This window comes from Anomalospiza imberbis, chromosome 9, assembly GCF_031753505.1.
Source record: "Anomalospiza imberbis isolate Cuckoo-Finch-1a 21T00152 chromosome 9, ASM3175350v1, whole genome shotgun sequence".
In the NCBI taxonomy this organism is placed as follows: domain Eukaryota; kingdom Metazoa; phylum Chordata; class Aves; order Passeriformes; family Viduidae; genus Anomalospiza; species Anomalospiza imberbis.
Genome location: NC_089689.1, coordinates 15832490 through 15859132, shown reverse-complemented (window position 1 = coordinate 15859132; position 26643 = coordinate 15832490). Strand labels below are relative to the sequence as shown.

The 26643-nt window shown below is 43.5% G+C and overlaps 1 protein-coding gene and 1 long non-coding RNA gene across 2 annotated transcripts; both read left to right on the top strand.

The window, feature by feature from the left end:
• LOC137479424 (uncharacterized) lies at window positions 1-3109 on the top strand. Its single transcript, XR_011002234.1, has 2 exons — window positions 1-1187; window positions 1831-3109. It is a non-coding gene; the product is annotated as an uncharacterized lncRNA (long non-coding RNA).
• A 364-nt stretch (window positions 3110-3473) lies between these two features.
• On the top strand, window positions 3474-26591 carry LRRC8C (leucine rich repeat containing 8 VRAC subunit C). Its single transcript, XM_068199873.1, has 3 exons — window positions 3474-3665; window positions 17887-18028; window positions 20485-26591. Exons 2-3 carry the CDS (start codon window positions 17891-17893, stop codon window positions 22753-22755), a joined length of 2409 nt encoding a protein of 802 aa, XP_068055974.1. The 5' UTR covers window positions 3474-3665; window positions 17887-17890; the 3' UTR covers window positions 22756-26591.
• Window positions 26592-26643: the final 52 nt, after the last annotated feature.

Below are 26643 nucleotides of genomic sequence, written 5' to 3'. Positions count from 1 at the left end.
TTCCTCAGTTAGGAAGATGTTTTCAGACAGATCACTGAAGAAAACTTAATAATGATCAGAAGTGTTACAGAGGTAAAGCAGCCTTCACATCCAGGAGCTCCAGTTCAGCCAAAGAAAAATGGGAGCTAGTTCTGTTTCTTTTGGTATGAATTTACCTCTGTATTTTCTCAACAATGTGTGGGGACAGCTGTCAATAGCTCTACAGGTCTAGAGACATCTACTTGGGCCAAATTCTTCCCTGAGGTGGTTGCACTGCTTTCATTGTAATCATACCAGCAATGAATGTGGCTCTTCTTCACTTAGGAACAACAAAAGAGCTCATAGGATTAAACATTCTTTCAGTGCTTTCCTTCTCATTAAAGCAAGTTTTAGTACTTAGAAAATGCTGTGGGCTTAAGAAACTACTGTATTCTTCATCCTGCTCTGAAGCTTTGCTTCAGCTTCCCAGACTCAGCCCATAGCATCCATGCAATTTATTTTAGAAATCTGTATTCTCAGTGCACTGCTATTCTTTAAACATCTGGTGCACTTAAAAATCTTATTTCAAAAACACCAATCTGGGGGGGAAAAGGTTAAAATGTGAAACTAGAGAAAAACAAATTAGGGAAAAGATAAATTCTGACAGAAACTTAAAGCAGCTAAGAAGTACTAGAGCTGTCAAATCATGCATTTTGGGTTTGAGCGGAATCAAATCACAGAAGCGCTTTTTCAGTGCTTCGTCTGAAAGCAATTTAGCTTTTCTGTGTTAGCATATTATGCTCTTTTCAACAGTTGTTGGAAAGAAGACTGATGAAAAGCATTTTCATTGTGGGTGTGCTTCCAAGTACAGACAGAGCTGTGGCACTCAAACCCTGGTTTTCTTACCCGGATCTCTCCTGAAGCTGAGGGTAAATGGTCTGTCAAGTTCTGTGCAGCACTATTCCCTCAGACCCAGCTTCAGTGTGGCTCTTGGGACCCCAGACTTCAGTGTATGGGATGGCTTTGTGTTTGTTCAGGGTGCATCCTCAAATCATGAAGGGATTGGAGAGGGGGAAAAAACCCTCTGGAACTCTGAGCAGGGATCAGTAGAAGATGAGGGCTGTATCCTGGCAGTTGGTCCTGAGAAAGGACTTCAGGATTAGGCATCCTAAACCTGGATCACATGTGAGAATCAGCCCATGGCTCCATGAACAGAGGATAACTGCAGTGTAAGCACTGGCAGTGCAATCTGTCCCTGTGTTCAACTGAGTTTGGAGGCTGGTCTGTGATAGTTTTAACTTGGGTACAAATCAAACCCTGCCCCTGATTCTGCCACAGTGTAAGTACTGCAAGGCAGCACTCGGTAGCAGCAATGACACTTGGAGAATCTGTAAGTTATGAATGACAGCATAAGCCAATTGACAGTAAAAGGCAAATGTAGTAAGTTTGGAGTAATGACATTTCTTATGTGATCTGTCCCGCATTCCTCTGGAGTCAATGAAAAAGAGGCAACAGTGAAATCAAAGCATGTCAAAAACTTGCAGTCATACAGATGGTTGAATCCAGTTACTGTTGCCTACCATTTTAATAAAATAAATACTCCAAAGTTTCTTCAGATTTCACTGACCTAGATGGTCTTAAAATGCTGGAATTTGCAAATAAATTACAGTTTTCTGCAGGCAGCCAAATTTTTCCACTAGAGCAAAGGTATTTGGAGCCCCAGTTGTGTGTTAGTATCAAACGTATATTTTTGGGCCTTCTTCCACCAGAACTGCACTAAGCCTCCATCCCCAAACTCAGCAGCTATATTTATCCATGGACCATGTTTTCTACTGCAGTATCAGTGACCTTGCCTGTAATTATTCTTCACAGGGGAAGCTTAGCTCAGTCCTCCAAGTACTGCAGTAACTCTGAACAAAAATAACCCAAAAGTCCACAACAGGAAACGTTAACAATGGCAGGATTACTGGCCACCATGTCACCGTAAAATAAACGAGCAACTGAGAGGGAGTTCAGGGAAAAGCAGCACCACAATTAAGTAACAGGAGGGACTGACTTATGAGGAAAGATTAAATGAGCTAAGCGATGATGAAAGGGTGAACTGAACAACCGCCTCCAAATATTTGAAAGAAGAAACCATCCAGGACAGGGAGGGATTCTATAAGCTGCTGCCAGGAGTTAAGAGTAATGGAAAGAAACCAATAAAATGAACACAGCAGTCACCATAACTATTTATTCAGCTCAGAAAAAGAAACCCAGTGCTTTTATCAGTGTGGAAACCTAGCTCATTTATCCTATTTCTTAGCCATATCCCCCCAAGCATGGGGAAAACACTTAAAATTACGTAATGGTGCAATATTGCTGAAATATTTTAGGCTGGCAGCTCTGAATGACTGTGAGGGAGCTGTGCTGACATCCTCTTCCAGTTCCTGTCAGACTCAGACCCTCATTTCTTGAGGTGCCTCAGAAAGCCTTGAGGTTTCAGCTGAGAAAAGCAGCTCTGCACAACAAAGCACTTAAGCAAACACTTCAGGCAAATGAACCGAACTCCCACAGCTATAAATCACATCCATGATTCCCAAATGAGGAACCTGAGTCTGCCCTCAGCAGTCCCTGTAGCAGATGGTCACAAAGTACACGAAGTCAGAATTCCCCACAGCTATCCCTGGCAGACCTTTGGTTCACATCCTAATGTAGTTAATATTTTTGCAGCAAAACAGCTGTGAGGCATCATGTTGTGTTTGTTTTCATTAACTCCTCCCCAGTGGGCTTATATATTTGTATTTCCTTGTTTACATATTTGTAGTGTCCCTAGGGGGATATACACACTACCCCTAAGGTTAGGGGCAAGTTATTGGAGGGCAAGTACCTCCCTCTGATGCAGAATTTGTCCTGTCTCTTTGTTCTGCCAGAGATGTAAATCTTTCTGGAAATGTTAGACCACAGTCCCTTTAAACATGTGGTTTCTTTCAGCAGCAGTTTTCAGACTGCGCTTTTTGAATTGCTGGGCCAGAAGTTTGTGTTTCCAATTGTCACTCTCTGAGACACTTTTCCATTGTTAATGCAGTCCCAGGCGCTTTACAGCCTGGTCTCTTTATAGTCGTTCCACGGCCCTGCGTGTTGAGGTCCAGATCTTTCCATCACAATTTGTGCTGTCATTCTCCCGACGCGGCGCGAACCGCCCGCCCGCCCGCCCGCGAGGGGACGGCGACTCGCGGCTCCCCCCGCCCGCCGCTGCTTCCCACGGCACCGGCCGCGCTCCGTGCGGGCCGTGGAGCAGCCCCGGCCCGGCCCGGCCCGGCCGTGCCGCGGCTGCTCCGCCGGCTCCCGCCTCGCCGCTCCTCCGGCCGAGGATGCCGCGGGCGCGCCCGGAGGTCGCTGCTCCCGGGTACCCTTACCGGCGGCTCCGGGGCAGCGGGCGGAGCGCGGCCGTCCCGCCCATCGCCGCCGCCGGGCCCGGGGGGGCGGCCGGGCACGGCCAACCGGCGCCCCCCGGCACCCGCCGCGTGCGTCAGACCGGAGACGTGGCCCCGCGGCGGCGGGGGCGGAGCGGCGGTGGGCGGGGCGCGGCTGCGGGCGGCCTCCCGGCCCGGCCCGGCCCAGCCCTGCCCGCCGCACTGAGCCCCGCACCGCGCCGCGGGATGTTCGCGGTGCCGCCCGGCCGCCGCCGCCCGTGACCCCGAGCCGCACGCCCGGCCGCACACCAGGTAAGCGCTGCCGCGCCCGGCTGCCTCTCCCGGGGCGCTCCGTTGCCCGCGCCGGGGATGAGGCATCGCCACGGGGAAGAGACCCCGGGGGGCCGCGCGGGAACGGCGCCGTCCCGCAGGGCCCGGTGCTGCGCCCCCCGCGGGGAGAAGAGACGGGGCCCGGCCCGGCCCGCGGCCCCCCTTTGCCCGCCGGCGGCACCAGCGGTGTCGCTTCCGAACCTGGGCAGAGCCGGAGGAGCCAAACTTTATCTGGGATCGCCACCGGCTCCTCTCCCGGCAGCCCCCCACGCCCCATCCATCCCACCGCATCCCCTGCCGGGCAGGGCAGCCCTGGGGGTTGCCGGCACGGCGGCGGCCCGGAGCCAAGCGGGGCTTCCCGGGAGCGGGGCCGCCGAGGGGGCACTGGTGGGAAACAGTCGCCGTGGAGACGGGCGGCTTGGGAAAGCCTCTGGGGAAAAGGGCTTGGGGAAACCCATGGCCGTATTTTCCCCGAAAACAAGCCCCAGACCAGCCCGCATTACGGGGAGGATGCGAGCAGGACTGGGAGGGGGCGGTCTAGCCGCGCTGCCACCGCGCCCGCCGGTCCCTTCCCCGGGGGCTGCTCCGGCGTCCATAGCTCGGTTTTTTAAGAGATTTGAAGGGAAAAAAAAAAAAAAAAAAAAAAAAAAGCCCGATTTTATATCAGTTTAAAACCAGCTCTGCCTTGTCGCAGAGTATGGGCAGTTTTGCCCATTATTCACCAAGTGCTGTTTGTCCAGTTTATTAGAAAGAGTTGACCAAGCAAAATGAGACGCTTACGAAAGATTTCATGAGGGTTAGTGTTTAAAAGTAAGGAACTTTATTGCTCATATAAGTATGTTAGCTATAGTTTGGCTTTTTAATTATTTCCTTTTTTTTTTTTACTTTTGGAGTTAGTACTTCCTGTGACAAGAGATTCAGTATATTAGCATAACTGTTTGAAGACAACCACGTAATGTTTGCTCCCACAAAGCACTGTAGGTTTGAATGATGCTGTAAAAGATGGTACGGGCAGAAAAGTACTTTGCAAGATAGTGGAGAAAAACATGACAACATTGGAAATAATTTTAAAATCTTCCTTCCCAATTCAATCAGTTATGCATCTTATCTTCAACCCACCAATTCCCCTTACCCCCCACCCCTGGGTGTATTAGACCTGCTTTTGCTTTTCTTTTTGGTATGATGAAAGCAGTCAAGAGAGTAGCACTCTTCTGGGCTTACTCTTCTTCTGGAAAAACCTGTTTGCTCCTGTGGTGCAGATCAGCGTGGAGAGCTGAGCTGAGCACAGTTCTGAGATGATCCCTAATTTTAACCTGGCCTTGTATTCCTGCTGTCTCACAAGTGACTGTGTCCCAGGGCTGCCAGCAAGGCACAGCAGCCCGGTGCTGAGCACCTGTGGTTTCTGAATCATTTCCTTTTCCAGTTACTTTCTGAGTTTGCTAAATTTGTAGCATCCGTGCTGCTGTTTTCTTCCAGTCTGAATACTGACAGGCCCCGCTAGAGGTTTTGCCACAGTATAACATTCTGTGTGTTTTATTTGTTATTATTTACTCTTGTAAGCAGTTTTAGAAATAGCTTTCTGATGGAAAGGCTAAAATTCTATCTGCTTTGTATGCCCAGTATTGGAAAATGCTAGTGGTGGATTTCAGTGAAAAATGAAATCAGAGACTGCCAAATTCTCCTTACAAGTGCTCACTCAGTGCTTCGTGCTATCTTGCAGTCAGTTCCTGTACCAGTTGAAGCTGATTTCCTGAGGCAGCCTCATCCCACCTCGGTATCTGGTTTTGAGGCCCACAAGAAGGAGCTCTGACCAGGAGGGGGGCAGCATCCGGGCTGGGCAGGCCGGAGCATTGAACAATACTCAGGTGGCCTCAGCGCTGGAGGGACAGCACAGTGAGACCAGAATAATGAACTGGGTCAGAGTGCTGGGAGGAGCAGTTCCCCTGATTGTCCATTGACCTCAGCTGCAACTGGTTGAAGTGGGCCATATTCACTGCCAGAAAGGCACTTCCCAGCCCAAGGCTTTTTGAGAGCTGTGGGAAGTAAAAAAAAAAAACTCTATTACCATCCAAACAATTCACAATAACGGGAGCTAGAGTTTAATTTTATAGTTTTTTCCTCTTTAAAGAAACCTGGTAGAAAGATGCTGTCCTCATTGTCAGAATTGTGAAGGGCAGGGGAGGGCTGGCTATATAGTAAAGAAAACACTGAAAATTAAACAATTGACCTCAGGAAAAAGAAACCTTCTAAATATTTTAAAACCTTTCTTAATAAGTTAAAGAAACCATTCTCCTTCCAAAATGATTTGTCAAAGGGCTGTTAACAAGTGTTGGATTTCACATGCTCAATATAATGGAAACTTTACTCTCTTCTTCATCCTTGAGCTGTTCACCCAGGGATTTTGTGCAACAAAACTCTTGTTGCAAATTCAAGCTACAGTGCAGTGACTTTTGTTGGGTTTGTGTCTCTAGGACCTCTTTCTGGCTAGGAAGATGCTAGGTTTGATTCAACCTCTTGGCCAGGTGTGATCATGTCATTTGTTCCATTGCTTTCATTCATAACACAGGGCAGGTCCTTCTGCCTTCCCATCCCCAGATGGGTAAAGCGTTAGAGCTGTCTTTTGACCTGTCAGACCCTACATGAGCTTTCTGTATGCATTTTACACTTCAGTGCCTGGCACATGCAGCTAATCAGACACAGCATAAACTTTACAACTGTATCATTCAGAGAGTCATAGGTTTGGACCAGGGTGAGGGTTTATTCAGAATTTTTCCAGTACAGAGTTTCTGTACAGTCTCCTTCTCCCTTGAAGGACTGATTTACAATCTGGTGTTTGATCTGGTCAGATTTTTAAAAGGTAGGATAACGCCATGTGCTTTGCACATTTCCCACTTGTTTGGGAGAATCCTACCTTAAGATACAGTGCATGTTTTTTCTTGGTTTTAAAGTAAAACAGAGGCCTCCCCTGAAGCACAGGATGGCACCGTTCTCCAGGGCAAGTTTCTAACGCTGCTGTTATGACGGGTGTATGAAGTTCCACTGAATTTGAACCAGAACATGTAAAAACATTTGGTTCTGTACCATAGTATTAAAAATCCATTTCTCTCTGTAAAGGAAACTTTAACTTTTCCATTGACTCCCAGGTGAGCAGAATACAGCCTTTTATGCCAGCTTCTAATCCTGGGTTGACCTACCATCTGCTGAAAGTGGAGATGCTAGCTCACATCTCCCTTCGGTGGCAATAGTACATAGTACATAGTTTTTATTGATGGGAAACCTAAATTCAACAACCCAGCAATAAGACTGCCAACATGTGGAGAACATTTCCAATTTAATTTACTTATCACTGAAAGGAAGGTGGGAGTTTGGACCAATTGCTTGTTCTGGAGCATAAGGTGAAGCAGAGCACAGGTCAAGCCCTGCCCTGAGCGTGCAGCAGTGTAAGATCCTGATACATGTGCCATTTAGAGCACAGTGCAACAGCTCAGAAGTGCAGGTTGCTGTCAGAGGGTTTGGTGCTCTGAGCAAGGACCATTATAGATCACCTTTTCCAGTTAATGTGAATTTTTGATGAGCTGTCTCAAGGTAGGCAGTTTTCACCAGTGTTCACAGACAGTAGTCTTGGAAAAGCCCCTTTAAATGTAATGTGACTAAAAAGAGTATTTGCTCTTTGCAGTCATTTAACCATGATGATGTAATTTCAAAGACTTGCACACCTGCTATAGTATTGTCAGAATCCCCCCCAACAATTGCTTTTTTTCTCACAGTTTAGGCTTGATGGAAGCAGCCTTTTTTTTCTATTTTATGCAGCAACAGACTTTTTGGTGGAATGATGTTAGAGCTAATCCCTCTTTGGTAGTCTATGGACGGACACTGTCCTGAGAGAGTCCAGTGGAGAAGGCAGTCCTGGTTTTCCAGTTCATGATCTTTAAAGGTCATTCTGTGTGAATACCAATTCTGATTCTGTAGTTACGTGTATAGATCACGTGCAATTTGCGTGCTTTAATTTATCTATTTTAGTCTTTCTTTCAGGGATATGGATGAGACCATGAGTTTATTTTTATTGTCAGGGATTTTTGCAACAAAGGATGGTTTGGGGAAAGAAAATCCACCAGCTGCTTCAGGCTGAGAATACCTGTATGTTTATCAAGGTGTTTTGGGATCCATGTTTTATGAGACTATCATGAACTTTTAGAAAGTTCTTTTGTGTTGCATGCAAGTAGGAGCTAAAAAGATTCTTTATATGGAAAAAGTCTCCCAATTCATGAAAACAGGAATTCTTTAATGTTTTGGCTCAGTCACTGTATAAAATGTTTTTAACTAACTTGTCAGCTGACTGAGCTGCTTAAGACTCAGAATGGACCTTTTGTGCTTCCTGTGCCAATTAGGAATTAATTTTTAATTATATCAGCTGAACATTTTTAAATATCAGCACTTGTATTAGCCTCAGGCGCCTATTTCTTTGATGATGAATGGCACTGATTTGTGTAATATTGTCTGTTCTGAGACATTTTAACAATATTGTTTCTGTCTTCATTATCTGAGTATCTTAAATAGTGTTTGTGGAAAACCTGGTATAACTTTGATTAAAACTTGATGTGATTTTATTTTCTCAATTGTTTAGATTTATTTCAGGAATACTAAAATATCACTTACTGGATAGTTACTTGCTTGACTCTTTGGTTTGCTGTTAAAGGCTTGCACTCAAATTACAACCATTTTGCAGCTCTGGAAAGAGGGCAGGCATCTTGAGTGATAGCCCTGATAAACAAAGAATGTTACTCCCAGAGCTGAAAAATGGTAAGTATTGCCTTTGAAGTAGTCTTTGACATGGAAATGTGTGGAGTGTACTTCTCTTTAGATTTGGAGAAATAGCTCAGCAAAGCCAAGTCTCCACACAGGCCCATGTGCTTGGTATGGAAAGAACTCCTATTGATTTCACTGAGACTTTATCTGGCAGAATCTTGCACTGAACATTTTTTTGTCTTTAGTCCAACCAAGCTGAAGTCAAAGAGCTGCTGACAATAAGAAGTCTTTTTGGTGTGTAATACATTAAAAAGTGCTATGACTCAGTTGGAACTAACAACAAGGTTATTGTCTAGGATTCGTTGCCAAAGCAGCACTTGCTGTATATATAGGTGGAAATTGCAACATATATTTTGAAATGCAGTTTATTAGAGTTGCTTCCCCTTTATGTCCTTTACGTCTTCTCTTTACAACCCTTATGTCTCCTCTGAGTTCTGGGTTCAGGTCTTTGAGCCTCCACTGCTACAGCAGATGGTACCAAGAGCAGAGCAGGGGGATTTGCTGCTTCCTCTCAATGCCCCCACGCTCTCTCCTGGCTGTTAGGCAGGTGGGCAGCTGAAACCCAATGTACACTGGATGCTTGCAGTGTGAGCCTCAGGAACTTGAAGGGAAAGGAGTGGACTAGGTATTCAGCATGTTTCTGGAAGTTACACCCTTTCCAGTTCTCTCCAGCACTAAATCCCCCATTGGCGTCTTGCCCACGGTTATGGTCCTGCAGAGCTGCGGCTCTGGGGAAGCTCGGTTCTGGCAGCTGACATAATGGAACACAGCTTTCCAGCTGTTGGTTGAGACCTTGCTGGAGTTCAGGTGACGCAGCCTAGCTGTCCCCAGTCAGTGCACCTGAAAATGAAAGCCCTTCCTTACTCTGAACAGCTGTCACACAGGGAACACACGTTTTGTAGAACCGCCAAACTTTGGGTACTGGAATAATGTATTCTGTGAGCTAATTGTGTTTTGTCTGTTCCCCAGACTGGTAAACTAATAACAACAGTGATGTTTAATTTTGGTAATGTGTAGTATGAAATCAAATTCACTTCAGTGGCATTTTAGGGGAGTTTTGACATGCTATCAGTTTGGTTTCAGGCATTGCAGAAAACTGGAAAAAAGCTGTGTTATGATTTTGTAGTACTATTCATTCATATTTCCCACCAAAGTACTAAAGAAAGTGGATACCTTTCTGTTGTGCAGCTAGAGAAGAGGTGGCATGGCGGGTTGATGTGGTGTGCGTGTCTGTATCCCAGTGGGGACTCCTGACTCATTCTCTGTTGTTCCTCCAGGTCACATTTCCTCACCAGCTTCAGCCACAAGGGCATGAATTTGTTTGAAAACACAGTAAACACATGGACTGTTAAAAATAACTGTTTGGATGCAAATGGTTTGTTTTTAATGTCTTTCCAGTTCCTTAACATGGGATTTATGTTTAAGAAACTGCATCATTTGTTTGTACTCCTTACTTCAGAGTGATGGTATTTCTTCCTATGAAAATCTCTGTTGCAGTCAACAGAACAAAAAGGGAGCCATCATGTTTCAAACAGTGGCAACACAAGCCAGCGTTCAAAGTAGTTTTTCCAGCCAAAAAGTTTATGCCTTTTTAAAAATTATTTCTTAAATTGAATTTTATATTACAGGAAACACCAATGGCAATAAAACCTACCAGGGAAACTGGTCTCCTGAAATGCTGCAAATACCAGAAGTCAGTGGCAGAGGTTTTATTGTATGTTACATGGGAACTGACCAAGCACCTACACTTACCAAAATGCTGGATATTTTGGTCAGTGCAAACATATAGCAAAATAATTACCAAAACTGCATGTCAGCGTAGTTCAGACATTATTTCACTGTGTGTACAATGTGTGTGAGAATACATAGATAAGAATGGAACATAAACCTCTTGGGAATTAGGAGTTACTAATTCCAGTTCTTATCATCGTATTTCCCCCTTAGTCTAATCTTAGTTTCCCTGGCTTGGTGTCTTGTCCCTGTATCTACTTTTAGTCCTTTCCTGGTTAAGTGATGAAATGAAGCAGGTCCATAATCTGTCAACTGTGGTGCCAGCATGGGCAGTGCCAGGAGCTGTGAGGGGTTTCTGGGCACATGCTGAAAATGAAGTGTTCATCTGCTAACATCAAAGGACACAAACCCACAGTTTCCAAAGGTTTATAAATTAGCCAGCTGTAGGCAGCTGTTCACACTGCAGTAAAAACTGTGTTCTCAATAGGCAGGTCAAATTTTGGGGCATGGGTGACCTGAAAAGTTTTAAATAAAAAGACCACCATTTTTGTAGGGTTCACATCCAATTTGTTTTCCTGAGCTTGTTCCTAGAATGGTTTGAACAATTGCTGGCTAGGTCTTCATTCAAATTTTGGTTTAAATTACACAAGTTTTTCCTTATGGTTGTTTTGGGGACCCAGTCCCACCTAAAAATACAAATTTAGCAAAGTTATATTTGACAGAATATATGACTGATGATAGCACCAAGCCATTTTCATGCCAGGCTGTGTCTATCAGCTGTCCAGAGGAGACTGTTGCCGTAAACCCTGGGGCTCTGCACAGACCAGTGATTTTGTTTAAATATCCTCTTTGAGAATATATCACCATCAACCTGACTACAATATTCCCTTACTCATGCTTATTTAACTGTCTCAGTGTCCAGTTCCAAAGCAGGTAAAATAGGAATGCAAAATTCTGCTTTTCAGTGCAGCCTCAGGCCCTGTGCTGAGAAGCACTCCAGCTTAACTTCACCTCCTGGTCCACGGCAGCTGAGGCCAAACAGCCCAAAACACTTGAAAAGTGACTTTATGGTATTTGTGCAGAGTAACAAATGTTTGCAATGAAGGATGGAGGGGCTTGTAGTGTGCAATGCCTTGTCCTGTGTAAAAACCCATTGGTGTGCAGCCCCTGCACACATGGCCCACAGGCCTTGGGCTCTGCTGAGTCCCTGCTGCCAGGTCACAAGTTTGTTTTGTGTTAAGTAGGAGCTGTGCTCTGTTGCTTTAATGAAGATGAATATGCAGTAAATCATGTTTGGGAACCAACGCAGAGACCTTCTTGAAGCACTATTCCCGAAAGGCATTTCATCATTTACCCTAACATGAAGTATGTTTAAAAGAGCCAGGAGAGCAGCATTGGCCTAGCATTTCCTCCTTTCAGTAGATCTCTGATGTGAAAGACCAAGCAGTGCCAGTGTGAGTTGGCTGTTGACATCTGAGCTTTGACCCTTCTGTTATGCTCAGCTGGGCTGCAGTTGTGGTCCTGCAGCCTCTAGCCCAAGGCTCTTCATGAAGAAAGCTCCTTCCCTAGTGGGGATCAGGGCTGTCCCCTACCACTGGGGCTTGATTGAACTCTGTGCCACTCTTGGGACGTGGTGATGCTGATCCTACATCTGAGGAGGATTGATGGGATGTCAGGGAAATAAGGTTAAATGTCAGCTGGCTAATCATTTAAATATCTTTTCTAGTCAGCTTAAGAAATCCCACCAACTTTTTGTGCTTCCCAGCTGCCAGTATCACTATTTCTTTATCCTCCAGCTATGTTCCTTTTCCTTTTCCCCTATAATTCATACCCTGCCCTTGCCAAACCAGAACTTTCTGGATGATAGTTGCCTGTCTGACATCCAGGGACCCGATTCTGGTGCATAGCTTTGGTTGTTCCCCCAAAACAAGCAATGGATGACACTGATTGCTTCAACACATGTGACGTGATTGAGTAACCATGAGTGGAAGGACAAAATAGCCAAAGGCTTGACTTCTGGTGAGTAACAGCTGTAGCATGGCAAACAGCTCTGGCAAGTCCTGGTCTCCTGCCGGAGCACAGGAAGCAGCAGTGACTCCACTTCTCTGTCACATGAGGGTCAGCAAGGCACGGAGAGAGGCTCTTGGGCTTTGCTGGGCAGGGAGGCCATAGCCAGGGCAAAGGGTGGCTGCTGTCTGTCACCCATAGGGTGACGCCGAGCAGTGCCTAGGGAAGGGTGGGAGCAGCTGGCAGCTCTGCCAGCATGGCGCAGGCAGGCCGGAGGCCAGCTTGTCATGGTGGGGAGCGGTGGCGGGAGCTGCTGGGGCTCTGCCTCAGTGAGGAACACATGCTGTCAGACCTGCCTGGGTGAGATAAGGGCAGAGCCTCCCAGTTATTCCCTTTGTTTTGCTCACTGTGCTGGTTTTAATTGTCGTGTCTCTACAGGCTGTGCCTTGAGAGCTGAGGTGGGGCAGTGGGAGTGGCACATACTGGTGCCACATACTGGTGTCACTGGTGGCGGAGCTCTCCCCAGCAGTGTGACCCTTGAATTCTCCTGAGGGTGCTGCCAATCTGCCATGAAATGAATGAAGTGACTCTATGAGAATCTGCTTAAAAATAGCAACTGTCACCTAGCAAGAGCTTGCGCCTGGGGCCTGGAAGGTACTGCAAGCCAAAGGCAGCTTTGTTCAGGGTTGTACCAGAGGAGCTGTTTTCTGAGCATTAATGTTTTTGCTTTTGAAGAGTCTCTCAAGACACAAGATGAATGCAGCTTAATGAGGGGGAGTGTCAACTTCCATGTCCTCATGTGTTTGCCCGTCTGGCACGGTGTGTCCTGGCTCTGACTGGGTCCCTTGTTGCTGCTGCAAGGCAGAGCACAGCACCTCGGCGGACACGAAGCCGTGCCGAGCAGCTCACAGTGCCGACCTGTGGAGCACTAAGCCTAGGCCAGGGCTTGTCCCGGGGCTTTTGGCCGTCTGTGACAGCGAGCAGTGCCAGCCGGGGCACCGCGGTCCCTTGGGCTGCTGGGGCTGCTGGCAGTCGGGCTGCCCGCCCGAGCCGCCCCTTGAGCTCCCCGTGAGCAGGAGGTTCGGGGATTGATTTCCTTTCATTCTGCAGCGGACATCACGTGGATTGTCCGGTGCCTCGGTTTTCTCTTTAGCCGCACTGGCAAGAGCCATCCTTACTTCCAAACTGTCCTCACTGCTTTGCTTTATTCACTCTGATACAAACCAATTGCTGAGAGGCTGGTTTGCTCCACGCTGCAGCTTTTCACAATCAGCCTTTGATTCAATCTGTTGATTTACTAAGTCTAATTTGGTTCCAATACCTTTGTCTCTGACTTGGATCTATTTATTCTCCTTAGCTCTTTTAGGTCACGTTAATTTGTCGTGTCTCGCCCCTAATCTCCTATGCATTAGCTGATTCCTGTAGTTGGGTTTTCTGATGGAGTAGGTATCACACTTGCACCTGGATTCAAGTATTTAATACGACATACTCATTTTCACTCACCAAGTTTTCTACATTTCTTAGAAATTTTAAAATAAGAATCACTACTGATTTCTCTCCCCTCCAGTGTTCTCATGGTTTTTTTCCTTTTGTTTTGGGAATTTTTGTTACTTTTTCTTGTTTGGTGTTTTATTATTATTATTTTTATTTAATCTGTCAAATCCACAGCTCTGTTCTATGACACTGCTTAGCAGCCAGTACAATTGTTTTTTAATCCAAGTTCCTTTTTTATTTCCTTCTGGTAGCTGAATAGCAGATGATTTATCTCATGTACCATTTTGTTTTCTCTAGGGTCTGAGGATTATTAAAATGCAAGAGAAAAAAAAAGAACAAGTTCTGGTTTTAATTGAAAAGAATATTCAATATTTAGAACTCTAGTATTTACTAAAGTAGGTTAGAATAAAACTTTATGATAAGTCAGATGCCATATTTTGGCTACAATGTACTGTGCAATTAAATAACATTTTGAGTGTGAGTGAACGCAAATTAGTAATGCAGTCATAGTCTTCACCAACTAAAATGTTGAACTCCTTGTCTTTTTTCTCCTTGTTACAAGGAGAGATAAGAAACTACAGTGCTGTCCCAGAGATGGTGTCCTACAGTAAATGGTGTGCTGTGACTTGGGCTGCAGTGTGACTTTTTTGCATCAAATCAATTTTGATCAATTTGTTCAAATTGATGATTGATTAGATCCTTTTATTTTGTGCAGACCTGGTTTGTGTGTGATTATAAAGGAGTCTAGCAGTGGTCCACCTTTGGGTATAGCAGTGGGAAAGAGCTGGGCTCTGGACATGGTCAGGAGGGATTTTTCAGGATTGCTCTCAGCCAGGTGGACCTGCTGTGTCTTTTCTGAGGCTTGAGTTGCTGTTGATAGATGTCCTTTCCAGCCCTGGAGAAGCCAGAATGGAAAAAAAAGGCTAGAGGGAAGTGGGAGACAAATGAAAAGTGACTTGGTGTCATTTCGTTCTGCATGCAGATGTCAGCAGTGCTGGTTAGCCTGGGCTGCTCTGCAATTCTTTCCAGCATTTTCCTTGATTCTTAACACAGCAAGGGGAGAGGCAATAGGGTTCCTCCAGTGAGTGTTGGAAAATGGTGTTCCTACTTTGTCACATTCAATTGCCATTAAAGTTTCTGCGAATATCCTTTTTCCCCAAAGCTAAAAAAAATAGCGTCTCAGTAGACGTTGTTGGTTTTTTTACTGTTATTTTATGTGCAGTACGATTGTCATCATTCAGTAATGTTTGTTTTCTTTTTTTAGCAATATAGGAAAACATTAGCGGCAGGCAGGTTTTGATGTCTGGTGCTGGACAGCAAACCTTCCACCCCCAGAGATGGGTTTTCTAAGATGTCTCAGAGGGACTTTCTGTGTGCAGCTCTGCCTCTGCTTGGCCCATTAATCGGGGTAGCAGTATGTGCACCCTACTAATGAGGAGTCACACTATGCAAACAGCAGCCTCTGAAAGGAACAAGGGATCAGGGCAGCATGTGTTTGTGGTATCAGAACCTATCTGCCTTCATCTAAATTCCACACACGTCACTTAGGAGAAATAAAGCAAATATATTATACAACAAAAACCCCTAAAATACATAGTGAAACCTATAAAAAAACAACAGCCAAAGGATTTTTTGGTCTGAAAGCTGTCCCTGCACAGTAATTTGCAAGATAGTTTCTAGTCCCATCTGCTGTCAGGCACTGCCCCTGATTCAGTGCTGCTGCCTTTCATAATGCCATGGCTCTGATCCACAGTTGCTTGGGTGTCTAACCAGTGACTTCTGGGCTTCCCCACATTTCCGTGCATGTGAGCACTTGTGTTTTGTCAAGAATCTCAGGAAACATAATTCTGTCTTCACCTGACAATGAAATTGTTTATCCTTTTGAAAAAAAAAAACCCTTTACAAATAGGATTTCTAGAGGCTGTGCCATCAGAATATGAAAAAGCCATTATTGCAGGGGTGGGAAGAAAATGTGGTGATTTTAAAGCAATCTGTTGATAGGTATTCTTGGGTGTACTGATGGCATTCCACTCAGTCAGCCAGCTGGCCTCAAAACCTGAGCCAACAGTAGTATATGTGTTACAAAACTTTGAGCAGGGCTGTTGCATGGCAACTGCTTAGCTAACATTTGTATTAGTGGATTCCTTTGAGAATTTTCTAAGTTTTTCAGTGCTTGATTGAAAAAAAAAAAAAAAGAAAGCTCAACAGCAGCTACTCAGTCACCTGCATTTTATGTGGAAATGAAATAGAGAGGGGTAATTCCTTACCTATGACAGTGAAATGTGTATGGGAATGGAAGTGAGATTGTGTATGATGTTCTTCAGCTCAGGTGCCACTGGAAGCTGCCAGCAGAGGTTTAGCTGAAGGAGTGCTGGTACTTAAAGCTATATGGGGCACTTCTAATTGATGAGATCCACTTTTCCCACCAGTATTTATGAAAGAAGAGTAAAAGGCAACAAAGGTTTGTCCCAGCAGCCCCCCCTCTTTTTCTCTACCATAGAGGTATCTCTTCCCTGATATGTCTGCTAACATCTGCAAGACAAGCACACAAAAAGCAGAATTGTGGTTCCTGGCTGCCTGCCATTTGATAACAAATGCTGCATTCCTCTGCCAGCACTGCAGCAATTCAGGCCTGTTGGCAAGGATGCCACCAAGCCTCTGACCTGGCTGTGTGAAGTCAGGCTTGTATTGCCATCATTTTCACTGATGGTCTATTAATTTGAAAGTGGTATGGAGGATAGCCTGCCTTCATCTTGGGAATTGCCAGTCGTGCAAGAGGTGTGTGTGGGTTTCATCTGGCATTGTAGCCTGCCTCCTGGGGACACTCTTCAGAAGGACGAGAGGCTGAGAGAGGATTCTCCTGTCTGGCCAAGTAGTGCTTAAAGCAACATGGAAGGGTTGCAAGAGGAGAGGGCAGCAAGAAACAAAAGGTTTTATGCTACTCAGCTGCAAAGCCCCAGCCTAACTACTACCACAAGTTCATTTACAGACTTCACCTTATGTCTTTGGGGACTGCAGTACCTCCTGAGGATCAGATGGGCAGGCAGAGACAAAACAGTCCCTGAGAAGGTGCCAAAGTGAGCATCGTCCACACGTGTATGGCCAGTTAGTCAGTTCTTAATCCTTAGGATGGCTGTATACTTGCAATGAATTGCAGCCATTAGGGCTTGAATCATTCCCTTCCTGTTCCCTGGCTCTGAATGAACTGAATCCCCTAAGCTCCTGAGCAGCCTCTCAGCAAGTGTGTGCTTATCACTAAGCCTACACAGAAATGGATGTCACCAAACCCACATTAATGGGTCCCAGTGTGCAACTGAATCAGGATTATAGACTTCCAGTGTTACTGTGATATGAACTGATTGTGATGAACATTTATGATGTTAGTTAATGGACAAATTTTGTTAATTGCCCTTGGGAGTATTTTTTACATTCCCATCTGAATTTGTCTTTCCACTGTAACTTACAAAGGAATTTCAGTACTGGTTTGATCTCAGGGATTTAGTTACACAGTATGCTGTAGGCTTTAATATCAGTTGCTTTGCCTGTACATGCTCCTGTGTTAGCTGATTTTTCAGAGGACGTGATGATGTAAGCCTACACATCTGAGGTGAAGATAAAGCCCTTGATCTGGCTGTAGTTTTGGTTACCTAAACCACTTTAGGAACTTGCATTCAAAACATAGTAGATTTAAAATTGCAGTGAGTATGCACAAAAATATTCCAAAGCATTCCTGAAACCACTATGAATAAAATGGAAATGGATGAAACATGATAACTACAAAGGTATGTGAAGTTTGAATGCAGGACAAGCATTTCAGCCAGATCTTTGAGATCAAGGCTAATGTGTGTGATGCTGAACATCTCTGTCTACAGAATGGGCTAATTTTCAAGGATGCAAAAGACCTCACTGACCCGTCAGAGACAGCTGGAGTCAACAGAGAGGGATTTGCCTGCCTGCATGGATGGGATTGCAGGCTCTCCCTTCCTCACTTCCAGGAGCTGGGTAGTGACAGCACGAGCATCCCTCTTCTGAGGTGGAGTGTCATTAGCTGGGAACTTCTATGCCACGTCTGGGAGTTCCATTTACAGAGGAAGTTTTTTCACTTGCTTGCACAAGGTGAGGGGTCCGAGCTGCAGGAGACTGAGCTGGCTGTGCTGTTTTGCAGGACGATGATTCCTGTGACCGAGTTCCGGCAGTTCTCGGAGCAGCAGCCGGCGTTCCGCGTGCTGAAGCCCTGGTGGGATGTGTTCACGGACTATCTCTCGGTGGCCATGCTGATGATCGGAGTGTTCGGGTGCACCTTACAGGTGAATCAGAGGGGCAGAGGTGTGGCGGGTGCTCTTGGGGCTGCTGAAAGAACACCACAAATGAGGAAGGGCCTTGGAAGAATGCTGTCCCATCTTGTTTTATCTCTTAAGCTCATCATGAACAAAGCAAAAATGTGCTGGTCCCAGGATTAAAGCTGTTTAAGTAGCAACATCAAATAACACAGACCAGACTTTTAGCAGCTGTGAATCAGCAGACTTGCACTAGAGTCAATGGAACTGTGCCAACTAAGATAAGAGCTGTTGGTTTGGCTGGTGTCTGGATCGCTGTTTTCACCTTAGTTTGGCATAACAAAACAGATTATCAACTTCAGTTCTTTTTTGTTACCATTTTGCTGTTCGTAAGTTTAAAAAATTGAATATTGTAATTCCTGTTTTTCTTAATTTGGCAGATGTTAGTATTATTTCTGTCATTATGCTTTTAAGAGATTTGAAATTAATGTGCTGATTTTATTAACGACACCCATAGCTAATATTACGTCTCTTCCATTCCAAAATGTTTCTGAGGATGCTTACACATAAACAATTGACATTACTGTCAGTCACTGTTAGTTACATTTTGCTGAAGAGCCAATAGCAGAAAAGAAATGAAAAACACTGTTTGGGATGACTCCACAAAAATATGAAGTTACAGTAGGGGTTCAAACATGGATCTCACATTTCTTGGCATGACTTTGAAACGGAGCTGAAGTAACACATTGACAGAGCTCTTATTTCAGAGGAATTTGCTCACTTACATGACCTAGGATTTAGATATACTATGTCTCAAACTTCACATGAAATCAACTGTAGTTTTGCCTGCATTCTCCATTCTCAAGTATTTTCAGTTGATACAACATTCATGTTTAAAAATCTCTTTATCTAGTGCTAAATTTTGCATTAGTAGATGTTTGCTTAACCCCACAAAGTAAATCATTTGTTATATCTGTTATCTGTTTTAAGTTTACCTGCTCGATTGGAGAAAGCACAATGGAAAATAATGTGTGGAAAGACTGAAATAATAGACAAATCGGTTTTATTCCAACTTATTGTGAGATACGTAAATCCAGGACGTAACTAAGGGTGTATATCACAGTAGCAGACACTTTGCAGACATAGATTAACTAGAGAAGTTTTTGATGTGTCAACAGTTGTGGCACTGACACTGTTCAAAACATGTGTGGTCTTATCTCAGCATCTCACTACACAAGGGTGGATCATCAAGGATCATCTGATTTTGGTAACTCTTGTTGCATGCCTTATATTTAGTGCTTTCAACAACCATGATGTCAAAGAGTACATCTACACTGCACACACATTCTTAGTTTGGGCTAATTGCAGTTAGTCATTCAGGGCAATTAAGAGAGCTCCTTGGTTTATCACATGGATTAGCATTTTAAATTCAGACCTGTAGGGAGCCTTGCACTGAACTCAGAACTATTATCCCAAATTAAACCAAAGGTTATTGGTCCCTAGAGGCACTTTGACCTCAGTTTGGCAACATGGATGATCATCCAGGATCAAGAAAACTTCTTGTTTGTTTTTTTTTTTTTTTTTTTTTTTTTGTATAGACAGACTCAAGAACAGAGCTAGATTGTTTCCCCCAGGTGTGTAGTCCATCCTACAGAAGCCCCCCGTAGAGAGGGACTGTGGACAAGGGCATGTAGTGATAGGACAAGGAGTAAGGGCTTTTAGCTGAAAGAGGGTAGGTTTAGATTAGCTATTAGGAAGAAATTCTTCACTGTGAGGATGTTGAGGCAGTGAATCAGGTTGAAGTTCCCATAGAAATTGTGGATGCCCCATCCCTGGAATAGTAGATGATCTTTAAAGTCCCTTCCAACACAGATAATTTTATGATTTTGTGAGGACTCTATGTATTTGTGTGCGAAACTAAATAAAATTTATGTCCATGCACACACAAATGCCATCAAAGAACTGTCATTATCTGTCTTTATTAAGATAGAAGATTAATAATGTCCCTGCATAGATAAGCTGACATTAGCCTTTTGTCAGCCATTTTTGGTGTGATAAGACATCACAGTGTGGGAGTGTAGCCACATGAATGCAGTTTTGCTGCTGTCAAGCCTAAGCTATCTCTGAACATGATGTAGCCAGGATGAATACACCTGGCAGTAACAATCTGTCTCTGGGGACAGCAGAGCAGGAGTTCCCTGGTCTTTTCTGGAAGCATTCCCCACATTTCTCCTTTTCCTGGATTGTGTCAATGCCCTCTTATTCAAATTATAGAAAGCTAGCCGTAGATGGAAAGGGGTGGCCTAGTTCTTGGCATACAGAACAAGTGTCTTGTTGAGAATAATAATAGCACAGCCTGTGGGGACAAGTGGCAGGCTGTGTGGAGGAATGCCTGGCAGCTGGAGGTACTCCAAGGACAGCTACCCATTGGTGCTGCCACCATTGTTTGTACATCAGTTCAAAAGATATCTTTTTGTGTGTTCCAGGTCATGCAAGACAAGATAATATGCCTTCCCAAGCGTGTCCAGCCTTGCCAGAACCAATCTAATAATTCAAATGTGTTTAACACATTACCAGATACCACCCCCTTTCCACCACCGAAGCCATCCACCCCTCCAGCTACAGTTGAGATGAAAGGACTCAAGACTGACTTGGACCTTCAGCAATACAGCTTTATAAATCAGGTGTGCTATGAACGGGCTCTGCACTGGTATGCCAAGTACTTCCCTTACCTTGTCCTTATACACACACTGGTCTTCATGCTGTGTAGTAACTTTTGGTTCAAATTCCCTGGATCAAGCTCCAAAATTGAACACTTCATTTCAATACTTGGGAAATGTTTTGATTCTCCCTGGACAACAAGAGCTTTATCCGAAGTGTCAGGGGAAGACTCTGAAGAGAAGGATAACAGGAAGAACAACATTAACAAGTCTAATACTACTCAACCAAGCACTGAAGGCACTTTGGTCAAGACACAGTCTTTAAAATCAATCCCTGAGAAGTTAGTTGTGGATAAGGGAACACCTGGGGCATTAGATAAAAAAGAAGGTGAACAGGCCAAAGCACTGTTTGAAAAGGTGAAGAAATTTAGACTGCATGTTGAGGAGGGTGATATACTCTATGTCATGTACGTTCGCCAGACTGTACTTAAGGTAATTAAATTCCTTATTATTATTGCTTACAACACAGCACTTGTCTCAGAAGTTAATTTTACAGTAGTCTGTAATGTTGATATTGAAGACATGACAGGATACAAGAACTTTTGCTGTAATCACACGATGGCACATCTGTTCTCTAAACTTTCTTACTGCTACCTGTGCTTTGTAAGCATCTATGGCCTGACATGCCTTTATACACTGTACTGGTTGTTCTACCGTTCACTGAAAGAATATTCTTTTGAGTATGTTCGGCAGGAGACGGGAATCGATGATATCCCAGATGTCAAGAATGACTTTGCTTTTATGCTTCATATGATCGATCAGTACGATCCTCTCTACTCCAAGCGCTTTGCTGTTTTCCTGTCTGAAGTCAGTGAAAATAAGCTGAAACAGCTGAACCTAAACAATGAGTGGACTGCAGATAAACTGCGACAGAGGCTGCAGACAAACTCCCACAGCCATTTGGAGCTACAGCTTTTCATGCTTTCCGGACTACCAGACACGGTGTTTGAAATTACTGAGCTGCAGTCTTTAAAACTTGAAATAATTAATAATGTAATGATACCAGCAACCATTGCACAGTTGGACAATCTCCAGGAGCTCTCATTGCATCAGTGCTCTGTGAAGATCCACAGTGCTGCCTTGGCTTTTCTGAAGGAGAATCTCAAGATCTTGAGCGTTAAATTTGATGACATCAGAGAACTTCCACATTGGATGTATGGCCTCAGAAATTTGGAAGAGCTCTATTTAATTGGCTCCCTAAGTCATGATATTTCTAAAAACATTACACTGGAGTCTTTTCGGGAGCTTAAAAGCCTAAAAGTTCTTCACATAAAAAGTAATTTGTCCAAAATCCCACAATCTGCAGTTGATGTTTCAAGTCACCTGCAGAAATTGTGTATCCATAATGATGGCACTAAGTTAGTGATGCTCAACAACCTGAAGAAAATGGTCAACTTGACACAGCTGGAATTGGTTCATTGTGATTTAGAGCGCATACCTCATGCAGTCTTCAGCCTTCTCAGCCTTCAGGAATTGGATCTAAAGGAAAACAATCTCAAATCCATTGAAGAAATAGTAAGTTTTCAACATCTGCGAAAGTTGACAATTCTAAAGCTGTGGTACAACAGTATAACCTACATCCCAGAGCATATAAAGAAACTCACGAGTCTAGAGCGGCTTTCCTTCAGCCATAACAAAATAGAGGTTCTTCCGTCCCACCTATTCCTATGCAACAAAATCAGATATTTGGATTTGTCTTACAATGACATTCGCTTTATCCCACCTGAAATAGGAGTTCTTCAGAGTTTACAGTACTTTTCCATTACTTGCAACAAAGTGGAGAGTGTGCCAGATGAACTGTACTTTTGCAAAAAACTTAAGACTCTAAAAATTGGGAAAAATAACTTGTCAGTCCTTTCACCTAAAATTGGTAATTTGACATTGCTCTCCTACCTGGATATTAAAGGCAATCACTTTGAAATCCTGCCACCTGAGCTTGGTGAGTGTAGAGCTCTGAAGAGGACTGGTTTCACTGTAGAGGACAACTTGTTTGAAACTTTGCCTTCTGATGTCAGGGAGCAAATGAAAGCTGAATAACTTCTTCTTGCTCAGTTTTACAAAAATAACACTTCTACCAAAAACGCTCTAGAGAATGCATACTCTGAATATGCATTTAATTTGTCGTTATTTTTTTCTTTTTAAAATCCTTTCTGTACAAACAAATTTGGAGTAAGGAGTACATATATTTTTAAATAAAATTTTCTCATATTTTTTCACTGTTTAAGATATTTTTAGTTTGTTTTGCCCTGAGAACGAGGGCGTCTGTAAATTAATTTTTACTGGTAAAAGTAAATGATTTTGTCTGTTGGTTTTTCTTTCCACTTCCTAATCCCACTAGGGAAACTGTGTTTAAGATGTATGCTTTGGGTTGCATAGTTTGTAATAGATGATTATATTGTCTTCCTAGTTATTGTTAATCCCTTAGGACATGGTCTTCAACAGGTGGTGCTGCAGGTGTTGAATGCCTTTGTTTCCTCTTTTCTTCAGTGGCAGTAGAAGGTGTTCAACATCTAACAAGATCAAATCTAGGCGGACAATCCCTTTTTACTTAAAACAGGGTTTTCTCAGATGGTCAAAGCAAGTAGAAAAGGTTCTTTATGCATTTTAACAGGTGAGAGGGAGCATACAGAACTCCGTCAGGGCCTGTTGGCCATTCAGTCTGGCTGCCCATTCACACACTGCACTGAGCAGGAGGCACTCACTGCTATTTCCTCTCTGGTGCAGGAGGAGTAAGGTCACAGTTCACAGTGTGATCGGGACCAAAGTGACTCATGTTAAAGGTTTTCCTAACTGTGCAAAGGGATGTGGCTGCCCATTTCCTGCTAACATGAATGGAAGAGGTGCAATGAACTCACTGCATTGGAAATGCCAACTCAGCAAGATGAAATGCTGTCTTGAAAAACCCCATCCTCCCTTAAACACCAGTACTGCAAGAGAGAAAGTGCCCTGTGCCCCCTCAGCCCACTTCCCCACCAAATTGCTTGGCACCTTCTAGGAATGGGATCCAGAAAAAGCGCAATCATACTTAGTTTGTAAAGCTTCTGACAAGGAAATAGCCTCTACTATGTCCTTGATTTAGCTTGGGTGGCATAAAACCAAGCTCAGCACAGGAACATTTGCAGATTTGCAAAAATTAGATTAAATGAATACATTAATTTCTTACAAGTCTCAGCCTACCCAACATACCCAAGGACAGTGATGAAGGCTATGTTTTCGTCTCCCAGAGAGTAATTAAATTGAAATCCTATAGTAGGAAGTTTGCTTTTTAAAATAATATAGTCTCTGATGATTGTGCATCAGGTTGGGAACTTTATCCTCTGAAGCCATGTTCAGCTTTTTATTTAATCCAGCCATTTGATTTGTTTTCATCAGGTTTTAAAGGGATGTGCTGCTCACAAGCTAATTTAAGCTAATCAAGAGTAGTAAAATATTTTGCTGGGAGGAGATCTCTTCATTGTATCCAGCACACATATTTGAGTCAGATGCAGGCACTCGATAAATGTTTCACAAGAATATCTAGGAATAAGTCCTTATTTCTCTAGGAGACAATGCTGTTCATAAATTGCAGAGGTTGAATTGCTGTTTTTTCAAATTTATGTAAAATATTTGACAGCTGTCAGATTGGTTGCTCTTAAATGTTTTCTAACTGCTGTTGTGTATCTTGAGTTACAGTTAATCTGAGTTCTTGAGCTTGGTACTAAAGCTTACAGTTGGTTTAAGAGTATGACTTACAAAGGTGGGGAGACAAACTACAATGAGAACTTTCTCATTAATCCAGAGTGTGCTATGCAATTTGGTGTGTGAGCTTGCCACAGTACCAGGTCAGACTTACATTTTGCGCTTGGCTGTGTTCTGGAGAAGATCCAGATTAATCAAAAATGGGTCAGGCATGAAGGAATCAAATCAAGCTTTTTTAAAGGGGTTTCATTTAGTTCTATTTAAAACCTATAATTGATGTAGCTATTGTAAGAGCTACCCTTACTTGTGTGTGGAATGCACTTATTGGAACAGCTTGGCAGTATATATATTCTAAATGTATTTCACTTTGATGTTATGTGAAGAAGAGAAACATTTCATTGCTCATATTAACCTAATTATGTAAACCAAAGTGCTGTTGTCCCTGATGAATGTAAACTGTTTGAAATGTCCAGGTAATTGGTGGAGATGTATAGTTCTCTTAGATTTTAAATATGGGATTACATTTAAAGTTTTTTTAAAAGTCTTTATATTCTTAGATGTAGCATTTTAACCCCTAATTTATTTTGTGTCTAATGTTGTTTCATGTGTAGTTTGTGGTCTTGTTTCTGAATGGAAGTTATGCACACCTCATAACTGAAGGTTGGAGACATGTTTTATGCCATTTTTTGTAAATACATCACTTAGGGGATGTGGGGTTTTGTTTGTAACTGATTATACCAGTGCAACCCCTCATGTGGACACAGTTACATGAGTTTAAAGTGCCTTGTGCTGGCATATCCTTATTCACTTTGCTAGGAATAAACTATACCAGTCTAAGCACTTTCACACTAATAACTGTATCTTCTCCAAGGGTTTGGTGAGCTGAGACAGTGTCCTCAGTCTGACAGCTCACTGTCACCGAAAAGGGGCAGCTTCCTCCTCCTCCCATGCTCCCTATTCCTGCCAACACGTTCCAGCTGCTTCTCATGTACCTTTACCAGTCTGGTGCTGGTCTGATCCCTCCACAGGATAAATCAACTTTTTAAGCCAGCAGAAAACTATTCCAGTCTAAAAATGGACTCATTTTCTGCTGGATCAGCTCTCTAAAGGATTGGATGGACACCAGGATGGGAGTAACAAGAAGATAGGACTCTGCAGCTGGGGTCTGTACAAGAAGAAGACAGGGCAAGTCCCTTTGGAGATGCTAGGTCAGTTCATCATCTTGCCAAGCCACGTGCTTGGAGAAGTGTGCTGTTTTATGTATAGCAGGGTTGGGCAGCTTGGCTTTTGTGAGTAGTCAACCCTCAGGCTCACAGTGGATGATAAAATTCCACATTACTGTTAATTTCATAATGAAACAAACTCAGGTAGCTGCACTGTTGATTTTTCTAAACCTCTTACTGTCTATTCTGGGGTGTATTTTCCAAACCCATATTACAGTAACTTAGGAATGAGTCAGCTGAGGGAAGATTGTTTCCTAATTCTCTATAACATCCAGGAAAATATGTAAAAGTGCCATATTTACTCAGTGAATCATGTACTGCTCATATGTATATTCACATGTGATTCATACTAGACTTTTCTGTGACCAATAGTATTTGACTTAGAATGGATGGACATTTTGTGGACAATACTTTAGCATGGTTTGTATATATACAAAGAGTTTCTATAACTACTTATATTAATCAGGTGCCTAACAAGTATGACAATTCCAGAAACTAAGCAAGGCATTTTTTCATTATTGCTCAAAAATAATAATCTTCCTTGGTAACAGAATTGGAGATGACAAGGATTGCATCAAAAGTAAGAAGACAACCTTCATAGCACATTGAGCCTGACAAGCAAATCTACTTTGTGATCAAAATCTGGAGATGTGCATCTCCCCCTTTGTCAAAATTAGAATGGATATTTGTGCTGACCTCGTGCATCCAGCCAGCCCAACAACTTTTGCAAATTCTGATTGGAAAGCGCCTGCTCCAAGTCTTGTATCACTTTTCTGGCACGTCAGTAATTCATGTGCTTAAGTGGTGACGAGTCCTGCAGGAATGCCAAGAAAAAACTTTAAAATTTGACCAAATGGACAAACTTAATTCTGTAGCAAGAATCTTAATATGATAATAGACCTGCATAGTGTTACATTGCAATATAGTACACCCAGAAGAAAACAGAAATAAAATGCTCTTTTGTCATAATGACCATTGTCAGACTGCAATGTGATTATTTGTTTGGGAAACACTTTGTTTCTGG

Coding starts and splice junctions, on each gene's coding strand:
- LRRC8C (XM_068199873.1), top strand. CDS start 17,891: ATGATTCCTGTGACCGAGTTCCGGCAGTTCTCGGAGCAGCAGCCGGCG. Junction 18,029..20,484: donor TGTTCGGGTGCACCTTACAG/GTGAATCAGAGG, acceptor TGTGTGTTCCAG/GTCATGCAAGACAAGATAAT.